At 53.4% G+C, this 23,000-nt stretch overlaps 3 protein-coding genes and 1 long non-coding RNA gene across 11 annotated transcripts in view; 3 read left to right on the top strand and 1 right to left on the bottom strand.

Annotated features, from left to right (window-relative positions):
- COL27A1 (collagen type XXVII alpha 1 chain) overlaps positions 1–12,430 on the top strand; it is a 197,103-nt gene extending 184,673 nt beyond the window's left edge. For 5 of the 6 annotated variants that reach the window (XM_083807795.1, XM_083807794.1, XM_083807793.1 and 2 more), the window contains 16 exons: positions 1,271–1,324; positions 1,400–1,507; positions 1,869–1,976; positions 3,399–3,506; positions 5,851–5,904; positions 6,435–6,497; positions 6,955–7,008; positions 7,878–7,913; positions 8,435–8,452; positions 8,845–8,880; positions 9,231–9,257; positions 9,499–9,564; positions 9,963–10,131; positions 10,266–10,375; positions 11,175–11,393; positions 11,956–12,430. In XM_083807795.1, coding sequence (XP_083663921.1) covers positions 1,271–1,324; positions 1,400–1,507; positions 1,869–1,976; positions 3,399–3,506; positions 5,851–5,904; positions 6,435–6,497; positions 6,955–7,008; positions 7,878–7,913; positions 8,435–8,452; positions 8,845–8,880; positions 9,231–9,257; positions 9,499–9,564; positions 9,963–10,131; positions 10,266–10,375; positions 11,175–11,393; positions 11,956–12,102 — 1,377 coding nt within the window. In that variant the 3' untranslated portion in view covers positions 12,103–12,430. The remainder of the gene's footprint in view (positions 1–1,270; positions 1,325–1,399; positions 1,508–1,868; positions 1,977–3,398; positions 3,507–5,850; positions 5,905–6,434; positions 6,498–6,954; positions 7,009–7,877; positions 7,914–8,434; positions 8,453–8,844; positions 8,881–9,230; positions 9,258–9,498; positions 9,565–9,962; positions 10,132–10,265; positions 10,376–11,174; positions 11,394–11,955) is intronic. The other variant, XM_083807798.1, reaches the window with a different exon arrangement.
- A 64-nt stretch (positions 12,431–12,494) lies between these two features.
- LOC310885041 lies at positions 12,495–19,747 on the bottom strand. 3 transcript variants are annotated; one of them, XR_014574521.1, is made up of 3 exons: positions 19,310–19,747; positions 14,319–14,436; positions 12,495–12,627 (listed from the first exon to the last, which is right to left on the bottom strand). It is a non-coding gene; the product is annotated as an uncharacterized lncRNA (long non-coding RNA). The 3 variants fall into 3 exon arrangements; XR_014574522.1 differs by lacking the exon at positions 19,310–19,747 and adding an exon at positions 18,310–18,449; XR_014574523.1 differs by lacking the exon at positions 19,310–19,747 and adding an exon at positions 14,976–15,091.
- LOC310885039 (alpha-1-acid glycoprotein-like) lies at positions 15,035–16,717 on the top strand. The gene is made up of 6 exons (XM_083807813.1): positions 15,035–15,248; positions 15,346–15,488; positions 15,781–15,851; positions 16,097–16,198; positions 16,295–16,395; positions 16,475–16,717. Exons 1-6 carry the CDS (start codon positions 15,120–15,122, stop codon positions 16,535–16,537), a joined length of 609 nt encoding a protein of 202 aa, XP_083663939.1. The 5' UTR covers positions 15,035–15,119; the 3' UTR covers positions 16,538–16,717.
- Positions 16,860–22,808, top strand: LOC310885038 (uncharacterized protein). Its single transcript, XM_083807812.1, has 6 exons — positions 16,860–17,769; positions 17,841–17,983; positions 18,405–18,481; positions 18,882–18,992; positions 19,757–19,860; positions 21,264–22,808. Exons 1-6 carry the CDS (start codon positions 17,662–17,664, stop codon positions 21,381–21,383), a joined length of 663 nt encoding a protein of 220 aa, XP_083663938.1. The 5' UTR covers positions 16,860–17,661; the 3' UTR covers positions 21,384–22,808.
- The last annotated feature ends 192 nt before the right edge of the window (positions 22,809–23,000 follow it).

The following is a 23,000-nucleotide window of genomic DNA, read 5'->3' on the forward strand; positions in this document are numbered from 1 at the left end:
CTCTTTCCCACACCCGTCCATGTGCTGCCTCCAGCTCCAGCCAGCTTGTCTGTCCCTGAGGGGATCTGAGCCAGGCGAGTGCCTCTCTCCTTCACCTGAACCATCAACTTTTCTGACTTGAAACCTTCCAGCTAGGGAGTCAATTTATCCATGCAGTTCTTATCTTTCTTGGAAGAGTCCCTCTAACTCCTTGCCTTTACCGAGCAAGGAAACACAGCACACAGCTCCTTCAAAGTTCAGTGTGGTACCTACTCCAACTTCCACATCTGGCTGTAATGACAGCCTGCTAATTATTCTCACAGAGCGGGGATTTTATTTGCTAAAACATAAGAATGTGACCTCAATACTCAGCAAATTCCTGCTCCCTTTTGGCAGGCATTAGGATTTTTATTTTTACCCCGTTGTGGTAATGCCAGAAGATAGCCTAACCTACAGTAGATGTTCTTGGCAAGGAGGATACCAGGTGATAAGATGAATAAACTCTACCCCTCAGTGGATGATCTGGAACTACCTTTAAGTCTAATGAGTAGCAGAGAAAGTACCCCCAGGAATATTTCTTTCATGTAGCTGGCCTGCCTGGTCCTCTGCAGATGGAGAAACAATGCACAGAAAATGCAGTGCCTCAATTTAAAAGTGCTTTAGTGCATGACCTCACTAAAAGAGCCCTAGTGAAGATGGTGAGGCTGAGTTTTCCATTCATTCTGCCGAAATTAATCCTTTTTACAGCTAATAAACCTCTGGAGTATTTCTTTTACGTCTTTATTCACAAAGCAGCATTGCAAATTTTAGACACAAGATACCATTTTCTTTTCCATTAACTTCCCAAAATACAGGGAGCTACCTAGGGGAGAAATGCCCTTACTGAACACCCTGCAGAAGACTTGCCTTGGTTCTGTGCTGTGCTGTCAATGAACAGACAAGAGGGCGCAGGTTTTAAGCATCTTGTTCTAATGTTTGCCAGTGTATTGAGTCCTCCCTTGAGTTCATCCTGCTTTATTTGTCCTCATCTGCTCTGTATTAGGAAAAATGTAGGTCCTTGCCTTCTAGCTATTCATTCCTGCCCTAGAACTCTCAAGACATAAGAAGAATCACTTGTAATAAAACCAAATAGCAGTTCATTCCCCAGTGTTGGAGCAACTGACTTTATAAATCTCCTTTTTATAAAACTCTTTCCAGCCATTATCCAAAAGCACACCCTGAAGTCAGGCTCCCAAGTGGAGTTGTGCTGGAGCTGCTGCAATTTTAGATGTCTTTCTTATTTTCCTTGCAGGGTCAAAAAGGAAAGCAAGGAGCAAGGGGCAGTGCAGGGAGCAGAGGCTCACCGGTAGGTAAAAAAATGATTTTCTGCCCCAGCAGATGCTGTTCAGGAGTTCCATCGCTAACCCCTTTGTGATTTTAGGGCACCCTTGGGCTACCAGGTCCTCGAGGAGTGGTGGGAAGGCAGGGTCAAGAGGGTGCCCCTGGAGTGGACGGAGTGCCTGGGAAGGATGGCGTGCCTGGGGTGCTGGTGAGTTTGCATTGTAACCTCATAGTATTGATAGCAAGTGCAACTTAGGAGCTGGAAAAATAAAAGCTAACACAGGAGAAATGGATGTAGTCCAGCCACAGATATCCCCATTTACATGTACCCAGAGTGGGATCCTATGTTGCTCTTCCTATCTCACATACAGGCGTGGCCAAGTCTGTAAACAACCCTGTGCTTCTGGCCTGACCAATAGCTTCTTGCATGCGCAGATTTGCAAGTCCACCCATGCCCAGATGTGTGCTTGCTGGCTGAAGGCAGAATCGTAACCCTGTGCCCCCAGAAGATGTGTAGAGGTGGAGACAGAGTGCCTTGTTTCATAACCTCTCCTTGGTTTCATTTCTAGGGAGAGCAGGGAGATGATGGGGAAGAAGGTTTAACAGGGATGTCAGGCAAAAGAGGGAACCCTGGCATACCAGGACTGCCCGGGGCACAGGGACCACCAGGATTCAAGGTGAGTTTGTGACTAAAATGCTTCTATGAGCTATGCAGTCTGTGAGTCTCACGTCTCTAGAGCTTGGGTTCTCCAGGATCTAATAAAGTCTGAACTCCTGCTGCCACCTTTCACTTAGCTGGAGGCCCAGTCAGTCTCCATCCAGTCTTCCCATCCATCCATCCGTCTGTCCATCCATCTTCATCAAGTTCACAGCAGCTGAATGTCCCAGCAACTTTTCCTCCTTTGTCAAAGTTCTGTGAGCACAGGCGTTTACAAATACCTCTACCCACACTGCGAACACTTTAGCTTCCATTCATTAGAAACCCAGCTAAAAAATGTGACCTTGGAGAAGCTGCAAGGCAACTGCTACAGCCTGCCTGTGCGATGTCCAAGACGGACAACTCCATTGAAACATGGATATCCTCCCCCTGCGGCCCCATGAGGCCTGAGCTGGTGAAGGGAAACTGTGCCACTTGCTTTTAGCATATATTTACCTGATTGGAGTTGCTGGAACCAGCATGGGCTTGGGCATCGCTTTGGGTGGAAACAGGGAAAAGCTGCTTAGTGACAGCTGCGTTTCTTACTGGTCCTTGCCCTGGTCCAGACAGGCCACAGGACCTAAACTGGACCAACAGCAACTGAGCCATGTGTAGAAAGACTCTAAGTAGGAAGATTCCAGCTGGGCTTGGGGCTATCAGGTCTGATTTAAATTATGCCTGCTCTAACACATCACTCTTAAACTGTCACTTGCTGCCCTCCAGCTGCCTTGGGCAGAATAACAGGCTCTTACCAGAAGTGGCTGACAGACCCTTGTGTAGTTGTGCCACACTCACACCCTGGCTGCAGGGAAATTGGTTGCCCCTTGGCCACCTGCTCGACCACCCTGGGCACTCACCATCATGGATGCTCCGTCCCAGTAGCTGGGGTTTGTGCTGCTGCTGGCGCCTGGCAAGGGGAAGAGCTGGGGAGCAAAGAGCGGTGCTGGGTCTCAGACACCCCACTCCTGTCCTTGAGCTGCAGTGTTGGTGCTGAAGTCCTCCAGCTGAAGCCTTGGCATGACTTCAGCATTTCCGATGGCTTAATCATCAATTGCTAGGCTGCTAGGGGGACGAGATTATGAGAAACTGCTGGGCAGGACAGGCAACATACGCAAGTGCAAATGGAAGATGCTTCGCCCCCCTGCTGTGCTCAGCCCCCAGGCAGGCAGCACCCCTCTGCTACAGCTCCTGCCCTGCATGGGGCTCAGGAGGGGCCCCAGCCATGCCCATCGCTGGCCTCGCATCCTGCAGCCCTAGCAGACCTGAGGCATCTCGTGATGAAACCACATTCCTTATCCTGATGAGCAACTTTTTTCCAGCTTTCCATCTATGGCTATTTCGGCTGAATGTTGTTATATTTAGCTCCTGTCCTTTGGAATTGTTTGAATTCTGTTATTTTTAGGGTGAAAGAGGATTGCCTGGACAGACTGGCCAAACAGGGAAGCGAGGATCACCAGGAGGAATGGGCCTTCCAGGGAGCCCTGGCAATCCAGGCCCCAAAGGCCAGCCGGTGAGTGACCGCTGAGCTGAGCAGCGCTGACCCCACGCTGCAGGACGAGGTGCAGACCCTCAGGCCAGGACAGCAGAGTGCACCCTGGGAGAGTCATGGAGAAGGAAACCCATAAACCTTGCATGTCAGTGCCAGAGCGTCAGTGCAGCTCCCTCCAGCGCACACGCTTCTCTGCTCCTCACTGCTCACTTGTGTGCAGAGACATCTAATCCGTGCCTGCGTTCCCCGAGACAACGTGGCTGTGCCCATCTCCCCTGAGCCTCCTCCTCTCCAGACCAAACAGCCCCAGTTCCCTCAGCCGCTCCTGCAATCCAACCATCCCAAAGGTGAAGGGAGCTGCAGCTCCACCAGGGACGTGCAGGAGATGCAGGAGCAGGCATCACCCGTGCAGGCTGGAAGGCAGCGGTGCTGCGGATTCAGAGCACGCTGTGGGAGGAGCACCAAGAGCCATCAGTATAAGCAGAAGTTAATTTCCCACACCTCTCTGCAGGGCAGGCTCCTAATCCTTTGTGCTTTTTTACTGTACCGGTGGGATTGCCCAGCTCAGCACTGAGGTGTCGAACTTTCTCAGCCCGCGGCTATATTGAACTATTTAGATTGGGAGCTTTTTAGGCCAGAAGTCACCCTTACAGAGTAGATAAGACTATACCTACTTAAACGCTTTAGATTCACTTATTAGAAATCTTATAGAAACCCCTAAGCAGGGGCCTTTTCAAGTCTCTTTAATAAACCCTCAGCGTCTTGGCATCAGTGGCATTTCCAGGCACCTGACATGCGCAGACGTTGTGCAACCTCTCCCTGCCTAGGCAGCTTAAGCATCTCCAGCACACGATAGATATAAAACCAGAGAGATTAGGACTTACACAAAGCAAGGGACAAGATGTTTATCCTCAATACCTCAATTAAAGGTAGCTGCTGTATTTGCATGTTTTATATCCAACCCTGTGATGGCAGAATTCAGGCTGGAAGGTGGTAGCCGACAACAACAGTATTGTTTTGCCTCTCGTGCCTGCATGTGGCAGGCTGCTTTGCCCAGAATTGGCGCATACCTTGCTGCATAAACACTGATCAGGTCCCCTTAGCTGAGAAGGCTCCATGGCATTTAGATTTCTCTAAAACCCTTCTGACTTCTCATTTACTTTTGCCCTAAATTCCGCTAGAAAGAGGGCTTGGTTGGTTCTCGTAAAACAGGAAAGGCCTTAGTCCTCTGTTAGTAGCGAGTTTCCTTTCCAGGATCCGTAAACGGGCAGTGAAATCACTTTGTATGCTTGGAAAGTTTCTTACACTCCACCGAGTCCAACCAAGACCTTTCCTGCCAAGCAGTTTCTCACTGTCGTGGCAGGAAAAAACTTCCTAACAGTAAGGTCTCTAGACTGACGCTGGAATAGCCTTGTAATAGAGGTGGTGGAAACCCCATCGCTTGAGTCATTTACAACCGGGCTGAACAAGACATTGTAAAACATCCTGTAAAGTACAATCCAGCATGGGTCACACCGTCCAGCTGAGAGGCCAAACAAGCCTTTTCCATCTCTTGTGTTCCTGAGACTGTAGATGAATCATCTGGTGCATGTTTCTGTCCCATTTTTTTAAACATTGAATCACTATGCATTTTAACATCTGAGAAGCCCAGAAATGTCAAAGGGCATATATCTTAAACATTATGGTGAAATGAGGGTGTTTCTATATGAACGTGCTACCCAGTAAGGTTTTTTTATTCTCAGAGTGCATGCTATGTGCTAATCCAAGCTTGATGGTCTTCCAAATATTTTATTATTGTTTTTCTTAAGAAAGTGAGCAAAAATCCCTGCAGGGATTAATAGGAAAAGAACTGGGCAATATGTATGGCTTTCCTGGTTTTGAATGGGAGGTTATGTTGTAGGAACACACACTTTTTTGACAGCATAGTTTGACACTACCCTTCAGTAGGTCAGTCCAGTTGGTATCAGAAATAAAAGAAGTGCTTATTTTAAAGGGCTTGGAGCATGGACTTCCAGGATCAATCTCAGAGTAGATGCACTTCATCCTGCTCCTGCTGACTGTGGGCCAAGCTCTCCAAGCTAGCCAAGCATCTGCTAGAAATATTGTAGGTATGCCTCTTGCCTTGGGGGCAAAAAGGCTTAGTCTGTGAGATGTTCTGGAGTTGCTTCTAGCCTGATGTTTGTGTAATGCCTCCTTCAGATTGCTCTCATACTTCTTTCTCATCAGTCCTGCTTTGACTGAAGAATACTAATGGATTTCTCGTTCTCTGAAGCTGCTGCGCTCTTGGCGTATCTTCAAGTGACCAGTTCAATGTGAACTTACTGTTGCTCTTTGTTCTTGTGTTTGTCTTGGCTGCTGTTTCCAGGGAGACTTTGGTGAGGCAGGATTTCCAGGGATTGCGGGCATCTTTGGGCCAAAGGTAAGAGGCTACCTTGTGACCACTTGGCTTTCTAGTCTCTCTTTATTGTGGCCAGACAATGCAATAAGTGCTGAAAAATTATTTATTTGTAGTTCTGCAGAAACTATTGAAATTAAATTGTGATTCCAACTTTCTTTCATGTATGCACCATAATGTCTGAAAGAATCATTGACCGTGCATTTACATATGCTTTGATGAAATTTATTCCTGTTAAAATGGGTACGTTGTAGATGGAAAATGCGTCCTGTAGACCCCCACCTGAACATCTTGCTGTCATTCATTTCTCCAGCATCAATCATCAATTTAGACTCACTTTATTGGCGTATAATTTTACTGGTGAAGGGGAACCAGTTTGTTTTCTGTAGAAAGTAAAAGGCTTGCAAAAGAGGAGTGGGAATGTTTTAAAACTGGACCGTCCCATTCCCATAGACCAGGGGCAGCACCGCTGCCCTTGCAGCAGAGCTGTAAGCAGGGGCACACGTGTGGGGAACGTTTGTTAATGGGACCTGGCATCTCATGTTTGCTTGCAGGGGCCCCCAGGAGACCTTGGTTTCAAAGGCATTCAGGGACCACGTGGGCCGCCTGGCCTCATGGTGAGTGGTTTTGCAGTTTGTTTGGTTTGGGAGCATTTTCTTCCATCCTCTGGCCTCTATTTCTGTGAGGCCACAGGGTGCTAGTTCACCAAGTGCCCATCAGCCAAGCTGCGGCCAAGGTGCCACCAAGAGCACGTGTACTGACCCACGTGTGCGTGGGGCACTCCTGCCTTTAGAGACCGTCATGCTTTTCTGACCGCTGCACAGATCGCTCCAGCTACACTGAGATCCCTCCGTTTCTGGAATTTGTGAGGTTTGACATGGGCTGTGACAACCACACTGTGAGGGATTGTGTCTTCAGACCTGTGTTTTGAAAGGGTTTTAGTTCAGCTACACAAACACCATGGTCTTGCTGCTGAAAAGCTGCAAAGGGACTTGGTGTCATCATTGAGTCTGCCGTGGTAAAACTGACCATCGGTTCCCACGTGGTGATTCATGGATATCTTTTCTTACCTAGGGAAAAGAAGGAATTATTGGGCCGCTTGGCATTCTGGGTCCCACAGGAAGCCCAGTGAGTATCTGCCTTTCTTCTGCCTATAGTTTTTAGCAGGGCACAGTGGTTGAGATCCAAGATGCTTGTGGCCATCTTAACTAAATCTCAAGTCCTGCTGTAATGAAGGAACCAAAGCGATCTTCAAGATGAGCAGCTTGAGAGAAGCTCAAGATTTAGTCTCTGGCTGTATATGTAGCTGGGGGGATTACTAACTTAAAAGTGAGGACTAACTCTATTTAAGTGCAAGTTTTTGGATAGAAAGATCAGACTAGAAGACAAGAATGTTATTTTAGTTTTTCAAAAGCAAGTTGCCAGCTTTTCCAGAGAACTTGGCCTGGGGGGCCCCAGGGAAGAATAAAAAATAAAAATAAAAAAATCAACAGAAAACTGATAAATGTATTAAACCAGGAACAGCTGGATTCAGAGAAGTGTTGAAAATCTCTGCCTCCCCCAAAATGCCAAAGGCACTGAACACAGACTAAAGTTCAGGTCAGTGCTTCATAAAAACATGAGCGTGAAGTTATTCAGAGCTCAGCACAAAGAGGCTGCTGTTGGCGGAGGTGAAAACCAGGAAGATGCCGGCAGCCCCGTGCTTTGGACACAGGGGTTACTTGTGCCTAAAGGCAGGCGAGCGGCTGCTCATGGCAGGCAGGGGCTGGGTACCTCCGTGCTGCATGCGGGGTTGCTTCCAGGGTGCTCTGCTCATTCCACGTTTCATCTCTGAAACGTCCAGGAATGGCTTTTTTTTTGTTGTTTTGGATGGAATGGAAGTGGGGAATAAGATTTATTTTGAGATGCACTTGGGTCCTTTCAAGGCGATTCTGGGTGGCAATGCATCCAGAAGCGCAGCTTGCAGTCACTGACAGACGTCTCGTGTGCTTTCACAGGGGCCAAAGGGAGACAAAGGCAGCCGTGGGGAAATGGTAAGTGGGCACCCAGGGTTCTCTTGCTCGGGCATCAGGTCCCACGTGGGCGAGATGATGCGCACACGCACCCACATGTCCTCATGGACTTACGCTGCTCTTAAAACTCCAGCTCACTTAACCCAATCGCCCAGCAAAAGCTGCCACTTGAATGATGACCGTGGCATCTCCAGGCACAAAATGCAGCTAGTGGCTGGAGGCTGTCCCCCTCGTGTCCCTCCCACAGGGACATGTCCGAGTGGTGGTGGTGCCAGGGCACTTCCCTCCTGCTGCCCCCATTCCCCTTCTCGCAGGGGCTCTGACGGATTCACACCTTCCTGTAGCTCCTTGGTGTTCTCAGCACGCAGGGGCTGTGTTGGGTGTACGGGACACGTGCTGCTCCTCTTCCTTGGGACCACAACACTGCTCCCAGTGCTTGGTCTGCACGCAGGGGCTCTGCCGTGACTGTACAGGGTGTAATGAGCATCAATTTAAGAATCTTCTGACAGTTCCTTTTTTTTTTTTTTAAATTTTCCCTACAGGGTCTTCCAGGTCCAAGGGTGAGTATTTGAAATCACTTTTTCTGACTAATATGTTTTATTTAAACAGAACAGTTGCTTCTAGCAAGTATAACGCTGTGGGGTGGGTAACTGTCCATACAGGGAACATGATGCGTACCTGGGGATTTGGCATTACTGGGAGCTCAGGAACCAAGGGCTAGGAACAAGAGATACAGCAGGACTGGACCAGGTACAGACAGATGCACCCGAAGTTGGGAAATGGAGGAAACAGGGCCATGTCCTGTCTCCAGAAGGGTTTGAGGGAGAGGATACTGTAAAATGTTAAAAATGTGGAGAATTTCAGCATGGAACAGACTCATTCTGGTGACAGCCACGAGAAACAGCAATGCAAACTGAAGACATTTCACTAACTGATGCCACTCTGTCTTTAGGGTCCTCCAGGCCCACGAGGACACCCTGGCCCTCCGGTACGTATACGTGGAAAGAGTTCAAAGACATTATTGAAACAAGCTGAAGTTATTGCAGCGATACTCTCCAGAGGGACTGTTCACTCATTGGACATTATAGCTTAGCCCCATTCCTCATATGCAAAAACGTGTGTGTGTGTGAATGGACTAGTGTTTATCGCACTTTAGCCCAAACCATCTCCAAGTATTTTATAGAGACAGCATTGTTGCCTCCCTCACTCATCTGTATTGAGGGACTCAGGGATTCAAAAGGATATAAATGAGGATTTCAAAAGGATATAAATGAGCATCTTTGCAACAGTGAGTGCCCATCATTCTGGCTGATGCCCCTTTTTTGCTTTGATTTCTAGGGACCTCCAGGAATTCCAGCTTCATTTGTAAGTTCTGTTTTCTGTTCATTTGTTAATGATGATAATAAATCATGCAGAGCTGAGGTGCTGTTGGGACATCAAGAAAGGCTTGCTGGGACCCTAAAGACACACACTCAGGTCTAGCAAGAGACGCTGTGTTAGCAGAGCAGGCCTTGAATTCCACCCCTAGACTGAGAAGTGTTTGCTTGCATCGGGGCATGTTCAGCTTCTCCCAGTCTCAGTTATCATCTTTTTCACCCCACACCAGCAACAAGATGGCTTTGGGGCTGCTTTCCAGACACTGATTGACTCCAGCACCGCGCTTAAGACAGAGGTACGGGGGTACTGTCGATCTCCTCCCTGGTCTGTGCTGGAGCTGCAGGCTGGTAACAGTCCCAGCCCTGCTCGTTCTTTGTCTGCTTGGAGTTTCTGTCCACAAAGCTCTGATTTGTCTGCTGCTTGTGGAGTTACCGGGGTTTGTGCATGCAATGAACCAGTTAGAGGACGCGGTTCTGCTCCGTTACTTGTGACGCTTCAAACCTCATGGCTTTGCCATCGTGACTTTGCCAGCATGGCAGCGATTCCCCATGCAGGACAGTGCACAGTGTCACAGCTCGCTGTCACAGCTTGCCTTTGGCCCACGGAGTTTTCCCACTATAAAGCAGAAATCTTTGTGGTTAGAGCACCTCCTGCCCCCAGGGCACACCTGAGTTTGCCTCCTTTTCTCTCCAGAGTTACCAGCATCCAGACCTTCTCATGCTAGACCATGGAGGGGAGATCTTTAAGACTCTACACTACCTCAGCAACCTCATTCAGAGCATCAAGAGACCCCTGGGCACCAAGGAAAACCCTGCACGCATCTGTCGAGACCTCATGAACTGTGAACAGAAGATGAACGATGGTAGGAAGCCCCGAGTTATCCCTCCGTACTGGTCTCCCTCCCTGGGACCAGTAATGCAGGAATCAAGACTTGCCTTTGCTTATGCACAGCAAAATTAAGTTTTCTTGTTAATCCCCAAATCCTCTATTTCTTAGGTACCTACTGGATCGACCCAAATCTCGGCTGTTCCTCGGACACCATACAGGTCGTCTGCAACTTCACCAACGGTGGGCAGACGTGTCTCAGCCCCATCACTGTCTCCAAGGTACACACACACGACCCCACTGCAGCATTTCCCATACAACCGTTACGAAATGTTTACCCACAAGCGTGTTCTCCCAGAACACAGGACAGTGACCACTGTAACCCAGCAAGCTGCCTTAATCCGGGCAGCAGAGCGAGCACAGCTGTGCTGGTAGCATTCAGCACTGCTCTCATGGCGTTAAAAATACACCTACGTTGTTGACTCTTTTCAAGACAGAGCAGCATGTTTCCAGCAGTGTTTAATTAACCCATAACCTTAACAGAGGCCTGCAAACATGCTGCTCCCAAATGCTTTGTTGGATTAATTTATGTTCAGGTCACTCTTGCATTTTGTTGTCTGCCACTTGAAAAAGTGTGGTCAGCTTAAATACACAAGTTGCCGCTGAAGTGAATGCCATGGAGTTTTTCTTGAGGAAGTAACCGTACCACAAAATACCAATGGCATTACCTGGGTTCATCTGCAGTGCCCACCAGAGACTGCTGCTTCGCTTCCTTGCAGAAGCACGTATTGAATTCAAGCACACATTATTTTTCTCCTACTTAAGGACCTACCAGTTTGTTATGAAAAATAAAGCACCTGCCGTGTCCCCACGCCAACTTTCCAGACTGACTTTGCACCTGGCCCTCATGCCCACCCTCACACCAGAACCAGTTTGGGGCTCAGACATCCAGCACAGCCACCTCCAGACTTGCACAGAGCCCAGGGAATGACTTTGCTGTTGCCTCTCGCACTGACAAACCGCTCTCTCCCCCAGCCCTGCTGCAGGGGGCACACACTAACGTCTCTGTCACCTTCACAGCTGGATTTTGACGTCGGCAGAGTCCAGATGAACTTCCTTCGCCTGCTGAGCTCGGAGGTGGTGCAGCACATCACCATCCACTGCCTGAACACCTCCGTCTGGCGGGAAGGCTCATCCAAGAAACCTTCGGACAAAGCCGTGCGCTTCAAGGCCTGGAACGGGCAGATGTTTGAGGCAGAAGGTCAACTCAAGCCAGAAGTGGCAGCTGATGATTGCAAGGTACGTTGTCCTGAAAGAGGGGAGAGGTGGAGAGAAATGCCAGGCTGAACCCACTCAGTGTACGTGACAGGACTCAGGGTTATGCCTGTGGTTCTTATTCCATGACCACCCCAAAAAAAGGGGGGAGAAGGGGCTAAGATACCTGTTTAACACTTTAATTGTCCAGTCCAGGGTGCTACAGGGTTCTCCTGCTAGGAAGACTGCCTTCAAACAGAAAGTTAAAAATTGAATTCCAAATTTACACGTTGTGTAGGTACATGGCAGAAGGGAGGATTGCCACCAGCAGGCAGTGGGCTCGGCTCGTGCCTGATGTCATGCTGCCATGGTAGCAGTGTGCCTGCATTTGGGCTTCCCACTGCATCACGAGTTTTATGCTGCCATTTCAAGCTGTTTCCCTCAACGTGACCTGGATAAAGGCTATTCCCCAAAATGCTTTTCTAAACCTCCCACTAGACCTGCTCAGGGCTTTTCAAACATACACCACAGTGAAACTCACTCCTCTCCAGCAAGATCCACCCCACAGTAAACCAGCTTTTTCTGTCTTTCCCTCCTCCCTGCGCAGATCAAGGACGGACGCTGGCATCGGACTCTCTTTTCGTTTCGGACGCAGGACCCTCAGCAGCTGCCAATCGTCAACATCTACAACCTTCCCCCATCCGAGCCAGGAAAGCAATACCACCTCGAGGTCGGCCCCGTGTGCTTCCTTTGAACAACGCCGCCAAACCCGGGCTCCAAGGCTTTGACCCCACTTTTGGCCTACGTCTTCACACAGCATCTCCCACCTCTCTGCAGCAAGGACAGCTGGGCTGTGTCTTTTGGGTCAACTCTTGCTCTAGCCTTTGGCTCAAGGTCTCAAAAAACCCGTGATCTACTGAACTCAGCAGGTTGTGGAAAGGAGGAATACGAAGGATGTAGGGGAAGCGGGTATCAGTCGGGACGTGACCAGTGAAAAGGGATCAGGGGACTAGGTGTCGCAAGCGGTTCCACACACACAAAGCTTTTTCCATGACCAAAGAAAATATCAAGAGAAACCTCAAGCAACTTGCAGCGTGTGGGTTTGTTTTTTTCTTCCCCCCCATTTTTGTCTTACCTGGTTCCTGAGTTACCAAATGCTCTTTCCATTGAAAAGTAATTAAAAGATGATAGCGCTTCCCTCGCAGAGCTCGTCGCTCCCGGACGGCCACGCGCTGCATCGGGCTCTGCCAGGCGGAGCCGCAAGTCGACTCTGGCTGCTCTGCGTACCGGAAGCATTTTGATGTGCAATATTAGAAGAAACAAAATATATATATTATATTATTTAAAGCAAAAAGAAAAAGAAAAAAAAAAACACAAAAAAAACTAAGTTCCTCCTTCCATGGGTGAGTTGAACCAACGTCCCTTCTCAGGCGTGGCGGTGGGGTAGGGGAGAGTCCCAAAGCTGAAAGAGGGGAATGGAAGGAGGAGAGGGGAAGAGATTGGTGCTAAAATAGAGAGAGAGGATGGGCTTGTCTGATTTGTTTCTACCTCTCACTGTGAAATCTCTGGTGCTCTTAAAAAAAAGTGTGTTATTTTATATATATGACTTTATTTAAGGTTGTGAAGGTGCTACAGTGTCTTGCCACAGGCCCAAGAAAAGCCCATAGGACCATCTCTCTAGGAGGAGAGGCGGTCGCGATCTACAGCTAAATCAGAGAACACCTTTAACGGGATCTCTGCATCGCCACGGATGCCAATCCTGCACAACAACTCAAAGCGCATCCAGAATAACTTACAAGCTGTTTTAAAAGCAAATTTGCCTTTTTCTTTATTTTTTTTTTTTTTTAAGTCAGCACTTCACTGCTTTGGGAGGAGAGCGAGGGCTCCAGCTCACCCGCAGCCGCTGCAGGATGAAGCCTCAGGGCGCTGCGTGGGCCGGCTCCCAGGTCACTCACTCGTTTTGCTGTAGCCGTGGTGGCCCCGTGGCCGTGGCGGCTCCGCGCGCAGCGATTCCCCGGGCTCAGCGTGTATTTAAACCCAGCTCTGCACCCTTCTGTCCGGGCCCCTCTGCCGAGACTGAGAGGATGGTACCTGGTTCCAGACCCCGGCTGGGCTTGGAGGGGTTTTCTTTTGTTAAGTTTTGTAGAAATCTAGTCTCTGTATGTAAATTTGGAGGATTTTTTTTTTTTTTAAAGAGGATAATTATGGTAATCTTTAATTCTATATAAGGAATAATATTGATGTAATCGGAGCTGTACTGTATCGGAAACGCTTCAGTGCCTGTTTGGAGTTTTCATGTCTCATACGGACTATGGATTTTATTTTTTTGAGGAAAAAAAAGAAAAAGAAATATATGTGCGTCTCTCTTGGTGTATTCTTTTTTTACTACTGCCCGCTGGTTGGTTGCCAACCACCATCGACACAGGTTAACAGGATCCGTCTCAAATACCTCACCCTCCGCGCTCTGCCCCGCTCACAGATACCTCACCCCCGGCTCCCCGCTGCCCTTGTGTGTTTGCTCCCGGCTGCAGTTACCGTCTGTTCTCATTTACGCTTTTTTTTTCCTTTTCTTCGTTTTCTTTTTTTTTTTTTTTTTGGACTTTAAATAAATATTTAAAACTGAGGCAATGAAACGGGACTTTTATGTTTGTGGTTTCTTCTGTTTTGTTTTTTAAACTTCTTCTCGGGAAATGGCGTTGGGTGCGAGGAGCATTCTCCACATCCCGGGCCCCCATCCCGGGGGATGCCCCAAATCCCCTTCCCACAGCAGCGCCCACCCAGCCCTCAGGGCGATGCTGAGCCCACGACAAGGCTGCGCCCCGGCAGCTCCCCACCACCACATGTCCTCTGCTGTGGCCATCGGCACATTTCTCATCGTCGTCCCTGTCCTGACAGTGCTGGGGAGCAAGAGGAAAGGGTGGTGGGGACAAGGGATGAGCTTTTTTTTTCCTTGCTGAACCAAAAACTCACCTCAGTGGTTCCGAGGTGGCCTTGGAAGGCACCGTCTTGCTCACAGCCTGGCCCCTGGGCGTTGTGTCGGGGCGCGCGGGGCTGCAGTGCTGGGGCTGCTGCTGCTGGTACGCACGGCCTGCGGTCGGGGAGAAAGCAGTCACGGTGAATAAATAAACGTAACACATGTGGTTGTGTGCCCACCAACCCCAGCCCCCTGTAACGCTGCTGCTCGTGCCCTTGCCTCGTGCCCCCGGCCTGGATTTGGCAGCCCAGTCCTAGCACTCCCACGCGGGTCAGCCCCAAGTGCTGGGCACCGTTACCAGCACCATGGCCCAGGGGCTGCGGTGGCAACCCAAGGCTGGGCGGAGACGAGCAGCAAGAGGGGAGAGAGAATTAACAAAAAAAGTCAAATTTTTTTGGCGTAAGGGCAAAGGCCGTGGGCAGGTGTTTGCTTGCCCCAGGCAGGGCAGGTACAAAAGCCCCCAGCGGCACTCGCTGCCCCACGGCACCCTCCACAAACACACCTGCAGCCCGCAGCGTGCCCGGCCCGCCACCCGCAGGGTGAGTTATGGCTTCCGAGAACAAAAGCCCGTAGCGGTGCAACGCGTTTATTTTTTTCCCTTCACCTTTCCTGCCGGAAAAAATGCACTCTTTTGCCAGTTTAATTCCACTCACCCGCTATTGCTTCATGCCTGAGCAAACAGCCCCGTGGTTAAATAAGCACCTCAGGGCTGCGGCGGGGCCGTATATAACAGTGCCGGCGCGCAGCCACGTCCCACCCGCGCAGCAGCCTCGCCGCAGCCCCCCCCCCAGCCCCGCATGGTGCCGGCGATGCTGCCCTGCCTCCTCCCCGTCCTCGCCGTGGGGCTGGTGCGTGCCCACACGGCCGAGCCCCACGCCTGCGCCCCGCTCACCCCAGCCGTCATGGACAACGCGACCGTGGCTGGGGTAAGCCGTGACACCCGTGGTTCCTAAAATCCCTCGCGCCCACGCGATCCCCGGGGGGAAATGAGTCCGCAAATCCGCGCTCTGCTCCTGTCGGCAGCTGCTGGGGCACTGGGTGTACATCATGGGCGCCTCCACCTACCCCCCGCACGTGGCCGAGATGAAGGAGCTGAAGTACGCGACCTTCGCCTTCCTGCCCGGCAGCCACGACGATGAGTTCAACGTGACCGAGACCCTGCGGCTGTAAGGACAGGACGGGGATGGGCTGGGATGGCCCCAGGGCAGCGGATGCGGGTCAGAGCCACCCCAGGCTGCGGATGGGGGCTCTGGTCCCACCGTGGTGGGGGACAAACGAGTGGCAGCAGCCCAGTTTGGGGCTGGGAGCTGTTACCCCACACTTATCCAAGCTCTGCAGCCCGCTACCAGCTGCCCTGCCTCAAACTCAGGGGAGGTGAGGGAGGGGGCCGCAGCCCGAGGACCCTCCCCAGGTTTATTTGGGGCAGGCGTGCCCCGTTTCACCTCTCTGCCCCCCCAGGAACGAGACGTGCGTGGTGAGGAACGCCAGCAAGATCCTCATCTTCCGGCACAACTCCACCCTGGTGCACGGTAAGGCCGCAGCCCCCAGAGGCAGCGCCCCGCTGAGCCCCTCCCGGCACACGTCCCCCAAAACCTGCCCCTTGTAGGAACCCCACCCCCTGCCCCGCCGGGCCTTTCCTACACCCACACACGGGTCTGGGGGCGGGGGACACCCCCAGCGCCGCACACTGGGGACATCGGCACCGGGGGACGCGCCTGTCCCCGGTGGTGTCCGGCTCGCCAACGCGGGTCCCCGCGCTCCCCGTGTCTTCCAGTGGAGGGGCAGGAGGCGTCCATGGCCGAGCTGATCAAGACCGACAAGGAGCTGCTGGTCCTGAAGCACAGCAAGGAGTCCTTCCTGGGCCTCAGCCTCTCGGGTGAGCGCGCTGCCCCGCACGGCTGCCGGCTGCAGGGGGAGCGCCCCCGAATCCGTTCTTTTCAGCCTTTTTTTTTTAACACCACCTTTCCAACAGCGCGGACACCCAACGTGAGCAAGGAGCACCTGGAGGAGTTCCGGGCCCAACTGCGCTGCCTCGGCTTCACGCCGGAGGAGACCTTCGTCACCTCCCCGAAGGTAGGGACCCGCGGGGGGGACGGGGCGCCCCGGGACTGTGTGCCTGGGTGGGTGCAAGCTCCTGTCCCCTCTCCCCAAGGACGCCTGTCCCCCGGACGGCACGGAGAAGGACGAAGCCGCCTCGGCCACCACAGAGGTGTAACTGGAGTGAGCCCGCATCCCCCCCGCACGCGGTCCCCAGCCCCTGTGTGGGGACATCTCCCGGCGCTTGGCTCAGCCTCGGGAGGTCCCGGCGAGTTCTTTTCTTCCAACGGAGGGGCCCACACCCCCGTCCCTTTTCTGTTCTCACGTCAAGCAGGAATAAAGCCTGTGTGACACCCGCCTGCTGCCTGCCTTCCCTGCGCCCATGTCTGCAGACTGCACCCACACGTGGGATGGGGCACGGGTGGGCGCCACCCCCGGGTGCCCAGCTCGGACCCCGTCTCCTACCCAATGTCAGACAAAACCCGGGGATGTAGGGGATGGGATGACCTAACCCGCGGGCTCATTTCCGTAAGCAGCCCCGAGGCACGCCAGGGAAGCTGGAGCCCCGAGTGCCTCTGAGCAGGGCAGAGGGGAGGAAAAGCCACCACCAGGTCCAGCCTGCGGGGCTCGGGGACAGGACACAAACAGAAACAGCCAGACCCCGAGCTGTGCCCTGCCCAGGGGTGTGGGGACAGAGCCGGGCACAGATGTGGCAGCACACGGGGGCCACCGAGCAGGACAAATAGGGAGGTTGCACAGAGGGTTCAGACCAGGCACCAAGGAAAATCTGAAAGGAGCAGCACCGGGACAGCAATGCCGTGAGCGGCTGGCTGCAGACTGGCCCTGGCCTAGGGCTGGAGGCCGGGCAGCCTCCGGAGGCCATCCCAGCCCCGCTGTGCCGAGCACAGCTCACCCCCAGAGAGCTCCCAAAGCCCTGCACTCTGGCACAAGGCAGCGACATCGCCTGCGCCCCGGCGAGCGGCCCGGTTCCTCTCTTGCAGAGCCACTACAGCAGCTGCGTGGGGGGGGGAGTGAAACGGGGAAATTTCAGGCAGATTTCACTTTTAGATGCGGGAAGTGCATCGCCCTCCCTGCGCTGCCCGGCCAGTGCGAGCCCTGAGCTAGGGCCAGGCACCCGGCCCTCACCGGGGCGATTTCCCCGAAAGCCGCTGTTGCGCCACCACAGCCCCTGCTGCGCGCAGCCGCGTTGCAAAAGCAAACACCCAAGTGAGCAGCGTCCGTCCGTCCGTCCATCCGTCCGTCCGTCCAGCGGGTCCGCTCACTCCTCTCCCTCAGGCAGCCATGGCACCGGCCGGCATCGCCGCCATCCTCCTCCTCACGGTGCTGCTGCCCGCTGCAGCCGCTCCCTGCGAGCCCACGCAGAGCCCGGCCAACGCGACGGCACCGGGGGTAAGGAGGGGCCGGGCACCGGGGGGGGGGGCCGGGCAGGGAGCCCCCACCACCCCACGCCTCTCCCGCAGCTGCTGGGGACGTGGCAGTACGTGGCCGGGGCCGCCCAGCTGCCCCAGCACCTCCTGGAGCTGCTGCTCATCGACCACGGCCACCTGCGCGTGGAGCCTGGCGCCGGGGGGCAGGAGCTGCTCGTCACCCAGCACGTGGCCGCGTGAGACACCCGCACCCCCGCCGCTCCCCGACCCCTTCCTCCTGCCCCCCCGCGGGTGTTAGCATCGGCCCTCGGTGCCCGGCCTCTCCAGAAGGACACGGGCACAATTTGAGATCGGCTTTGCCAAGGAGCAGCTCCTGGCTGCTCCCTGCATGCTCTCCCACCCCCTTCTTCCCTCAAATCTTAACTGACTCCAACAGCCCCCAGCTGAGCCAAACCGAGACCTCCTGCCCTCACCCCTGCCTGCTCCATGGACACAGGAGGCAAAGACAAACCCTCCCCGGGGCCCTGCAATGCCACCGCTCCCCCCCCCCGTTGTTCCCTACCAAGGTCCCCATGGTGGGACCGGGCTCGGTGCCCTCCTGGCTGGGGCAGGGGGGGCTCAGCACCACAGCTCTGCCTCGTTTTCCCCTCTCCGCAGGGGCGGCCGCTGTCTCTCCAGCAACTCCACCTACTTCCACCTCCCCGATGGTGGTGGCACGGCGCTGGTGAAGCACGGTGAGCGGCAGCACGGCACGCGGGGCTGTGGTTAAGTCTGTGTTTCGGAAGGGCACGGGCTGGTGCCTTGCATCGCCCCACGGATTTTTATTTCGGGATGGCTTTGTGGGTCTGAAGCCCTGGTAAGCCCCACGCGATGGCAGGGCCCCGCCGGCGGGCACCGAGCCCAGCCCACCGCCGGCTCACAGCACACGGCACAGCCGCATGAGGCAGCAATAAAGCCCGTGAAGCAAAGCCGTGCCGGGAACAAGGAACAAACCTGCCCCCTCCGACGAGGAAGGAGGCCGCCTTGTTTTCCAAATTGTTTCACAATCCCTCTGGGAACGGAGGGGAACATTTGTGGCACGTTTCAGAGAACTAACACAGCTCTCGCTCCCCAAACTGTGCTGCTCTCTTGAAGCCAAGACCCAGCAGACCGTGGGGATGCTGTTGAACCTCAGCTCTGAGGACGTTTTACTCATCCAGCACCAACTGCAGAGGGAGAGGACGTATTTGGCGCTGTATCTCTACGGTATGCGAACTCCATCCTAAGGTAACCTCAAGCTGCCATCCAGCACCAGACGCACAGAGAACTACCAGCTAAACACACATGGCAGCGCCGTTCCACCAAAAAGCTGTGATTTTTCCCCAAACCACCATGCCAGGGTCACGGGAATATTTCAGAATCCCATTAATCCTAAATCTCTGGGCAGAGCAGAAAGAACAAGTTAAAGACAAAACCCAGTTATGCCATAAATATTCAAAGAACAGGAAGCACATACAATTCACCATAGATATCATCGTGAAATCTCAATATTTTCAAGCCAACCGTGATTTTTCAGTGCTTACCTCCCGGGGTAGAGCGCGTGGCTTTGCAGCACCGGCACAGGCAGAGCTGGCCAGACCCACATGCAGCCCCATAAAGCAGCACATCAGACCACGATCAAGCTCCCCGCTGCCCTTTCAGGCTGCAGAGCAATTGCTTAAGGAAGTCCAAAGCCACATTTGGCAAACACAAACCTGCCTCGTTCCCTGCCTGGGGCACACAGCCCTCCGAACACCCCAGGAGCGTGAGAAACTATTGTGCAAGCAGTTAAAGTGGGAACAAGGAAGGGGTAAAAAAACAAAACAGAAAAGCGATGCCCAAGGCTGGCTTTGACAAGTGGGGTTGAGGGACCCCAGCACCTCCACAATGAGCATTCGTGGGAGCGAGGGGAGAGCACGAAATGCAGACTGGGAGGTGGCACGATGGGCCACGTGTGGCCTCCAACCCGTGTTAACACTTTTGCTTTTCAGCCCGAAATCAGACAGTGAGCAAAGCCCAGCGGGACGAGTTCGCCCAGCACGCCCAGCGCCTGGGTCTCAGCGAAGGGCAGATCGTGTACGCGCCCTGGAGGCAGGTGAGTGCCCTCGCCTCCCGAGCAGACGCACAATTGCTTCCCCAGCAGCGACCACAATTTACAGGCCACAGAGCTGCAGCTCCCCAAAGTGAATTCCTGCCCTTCAGCAGCCACAGGGAATTGGGGTGACTCGCTGCAGCCGCCTCCCCCCGCCCAGAGGGGATCCCTGAAACCCAGTTTTGCCCCAAAAGTCCTCCCTTTGCACCCTCAGCAGCAGACACTGCCCTTGGGAGCTGCAGCATGGGGCTAAAGGGGCTCATGCCCCTGGGAACACCACAGCCCCACTTCAACTAGAAAGAGCTCAGGGTGCTGTGAAACTGGGGCTGTGAGTACTGAGGGCTCCTCTTCGTCAGGAATCCAGCCCTGAGTCCCAAAAGCCCAGAGTATCAGGAAAAAAGCCCCAAATACCCCTCCCCCTGCCAACAGAGGGGTCAGTGCCACTGACCAACTCCGCACCCACTCCCCACACAAACAGAGCTTTTCCCTGCCGTTTTCCACCCAAAAGTTCAGCAGAGCCAGCCCTCACCCCAGCCTCTGCCCAGGCTAAGGAGCACCCACCTGCCTTCCCCATGCTCGCCCCGACTTCCCTTGCAGAGGGTCTCCCACAGCTTCACACAAACCAGGGAGGGGACAGACAGGTGGACAGAGGGACAGACAGCCCACGTTGAGCCCCCGTGGTGGCGGGGAGGTGCTGGACTGCTCAGGCAACGAGCAGCACCTGGGGCCCGGCCCGGCCCATGCTCACCAGCTGCAGACAAGGGGACACAGAGGTGTGGGGCCTCTCGCTGATATTTGGGCAAAATGGAAACGCTTTGAGAAAAGCCCAGGTGAGGGGAACATGCCCGAGTGGTTTGTCCTCGGCAGCGCTTGGAGATGGCAGCCAGCGGGGGGGTTCTCTGCCAGGCCAGGGTGCAGGGACACCAAGGCTGAAGTGCCTTGAAATGAAAGTAGGAAAACAAATGTAATGCAGGCCTTGGGCTGAAGGAGCCACGGGCGAGCAGAAGCTGGGGCATCGCTGCGTCAGCCCCAGGTATGAGGAGAACGTGAGCCAGGGCAATTCTGAGCACGCAGGTGGCATGAGCTTTTAGCTTATTTCTCATGAAGCCTGAATCCCCCTTTCCCTCAGAGCCTGCTTACTGAGCAAGGTGGTGCAGTGTACTGATACAGCACAGCTTTGCTCCAGAAACCTGGTTTCTTTTGCGCATGGGTGTAGAAAACAGCAGCAGCTCACTGCCCTGTCTGTGCTTCGGGCAGCACAGGAAAGCACGTCTTCTCTGTGCCCGTTTAAAATGATAATCAGTTGAAAAGAAAAAATGATAAACACACTTCTTCCTCCAGTACGTTCTCTCCTGATGCCGTGGCAGTTTCATTTATCCATTTATTCATTTATGGTTGTTTTGAAGGAGCTGTGTCAAGTGGAAGGAACCCAAGATGGCGGCACCCAAGGCACGGCCGCCCCAACCACAGGCCCAGCGTCACCAGCACCGAGTGGGGCCGGGAGCACGATGAACCAGCACCAATAAATGCTTCACTCCAACACAGCACTGTTCATTGCCGAGAGGTTGGGGCTCAGGAGTGCAAAAAAGAAATCGAGCAGCCGATTTGCCTCGTGTGTCCCTCGCCTGGTGTTTGGGAACAGCCAGCCTCGAGCGCCCAGGGCTGCAGGACGAGGCGCATGGGGCGGCTGCAGCCTCTCGGCCTCACACGGCGTGCTCCAGGCCCGGCTTTGGGAGCTGGGCTCCTCTGGAGAGGAGCGCTGAGAGCAGGCAGTGATGGAAGCTAACCAGAAGAGGGCAATCGGTTACCACTCATAGGAGCGTGCCGAGCATCTGACGCGTAACTGAAATCCATGAAAGGCCAGAAACTTCTCCTCAGCGCACGGGCCGAGAGGAAGATGAGGCTTAGCTGGAAGCAGCACCTAACTCCTGCCAGAGCGAGCCCGGCTGCTGCAGCCCTTCCCTCCCAGCCCTCTGAGCCAGGCTGGAGCTCCCCAGCCTTCACCCACAGCAAGGATCATGACTGGCTGTGGTGACGCTGGTGGAGCTGGGGGTGCTAACCCAGGCCCACAGGATTTTGATTCCTCCACAGAGAAGGGGCACAATTCCTCACACCCCATAAATTCAGCACGGTGCTGGGGTACGGTGCTGACAGACACCCCTTGCCTCCCTCATCACCGCTTCACCCAGGGGAGCGCAGCACTGCTGCTCCGTGTTTGTGACAGTACGGGACAGTTAAAAAATAGCACCAGTGGTTGCTGCGTGGCTGGGAGGTAATTCAGTCTCAGCTCTAACCTAGTAATTAAGCACTGAAAATATCTCTGCCTTAAAAAGGAGGAAAAGGACAAGCTGCTGGCACACTGTGAAGAGCCCTGCCCCTCCACAGTGCCACCAGGGTGCCTTTACCCTGCAAGGCAGCGCACGCTGAGGAGCATTTCACTTGGGCTTTTGGCCCAATTTCTTGTAGCAAAACTGAGTTTTAGAGTGAAATAAGCACGTTCCCTCGGGGTCTCAGGGCACAGGTACCTGGCCAGCCTTTGCTTCCAGCATCTTTATCAGCTTGTGACAAAATCTTAACGCCCCACCTCAGAGTCAGCCAGCTGAAGGGCAGGAGAGGACAGAAAAGAGATGGGTGCTGCCAGCAGCCTTGAGAGCTGTGGGGCAGAGAAGGCTGGGATGTCTTCAGCTGAGCAAAGCTGACACCGCTGGAAAGCAGCTCCTCAGATTGCAAGGACCAACACTTTATAAGTAGAGTTATAGATGAATAAAAGCCTCGAATGACAATTGGAGACATAAGAACCAGCCCCAGTGTGGCCCCCACAGAGTTCTGTTAGCTGGTAGCGCAAGTGGCCTCTGATTTAGCTCTTTCCTGGAACCTTCAATAGCTCAGTTGTGTTTTTTTTTGTTGTTGTTTTAGACAGAAATTGGAAAAAAAACTTTCTTTTGAAAACCTTAGAAGTCCTTTAAGGTTCCTTTGTTCCTTCAGGGGCATACTTAGACTGCAGAGTTTCCAGATTTTCCAGGACTCTCACTTCTCTGAACAAGTTATGGACACTTAACAGATGAGGAAAACGTCCAGCAGCACTCAGAGCTAAGCCAACCATATCCAAGTGTTTCTGAGCCTTTACATCCGCCATTACTTTT

This window comes from Anser anser (genome assembly GCF_964211835.1).
Source record: "Anser anser genome assembly, chromosome: 21".
NCBI lineage: Eukaryota > Metazoa > Chordata > Aves > Anseriformes > Anatidae > Anser > Anser anser.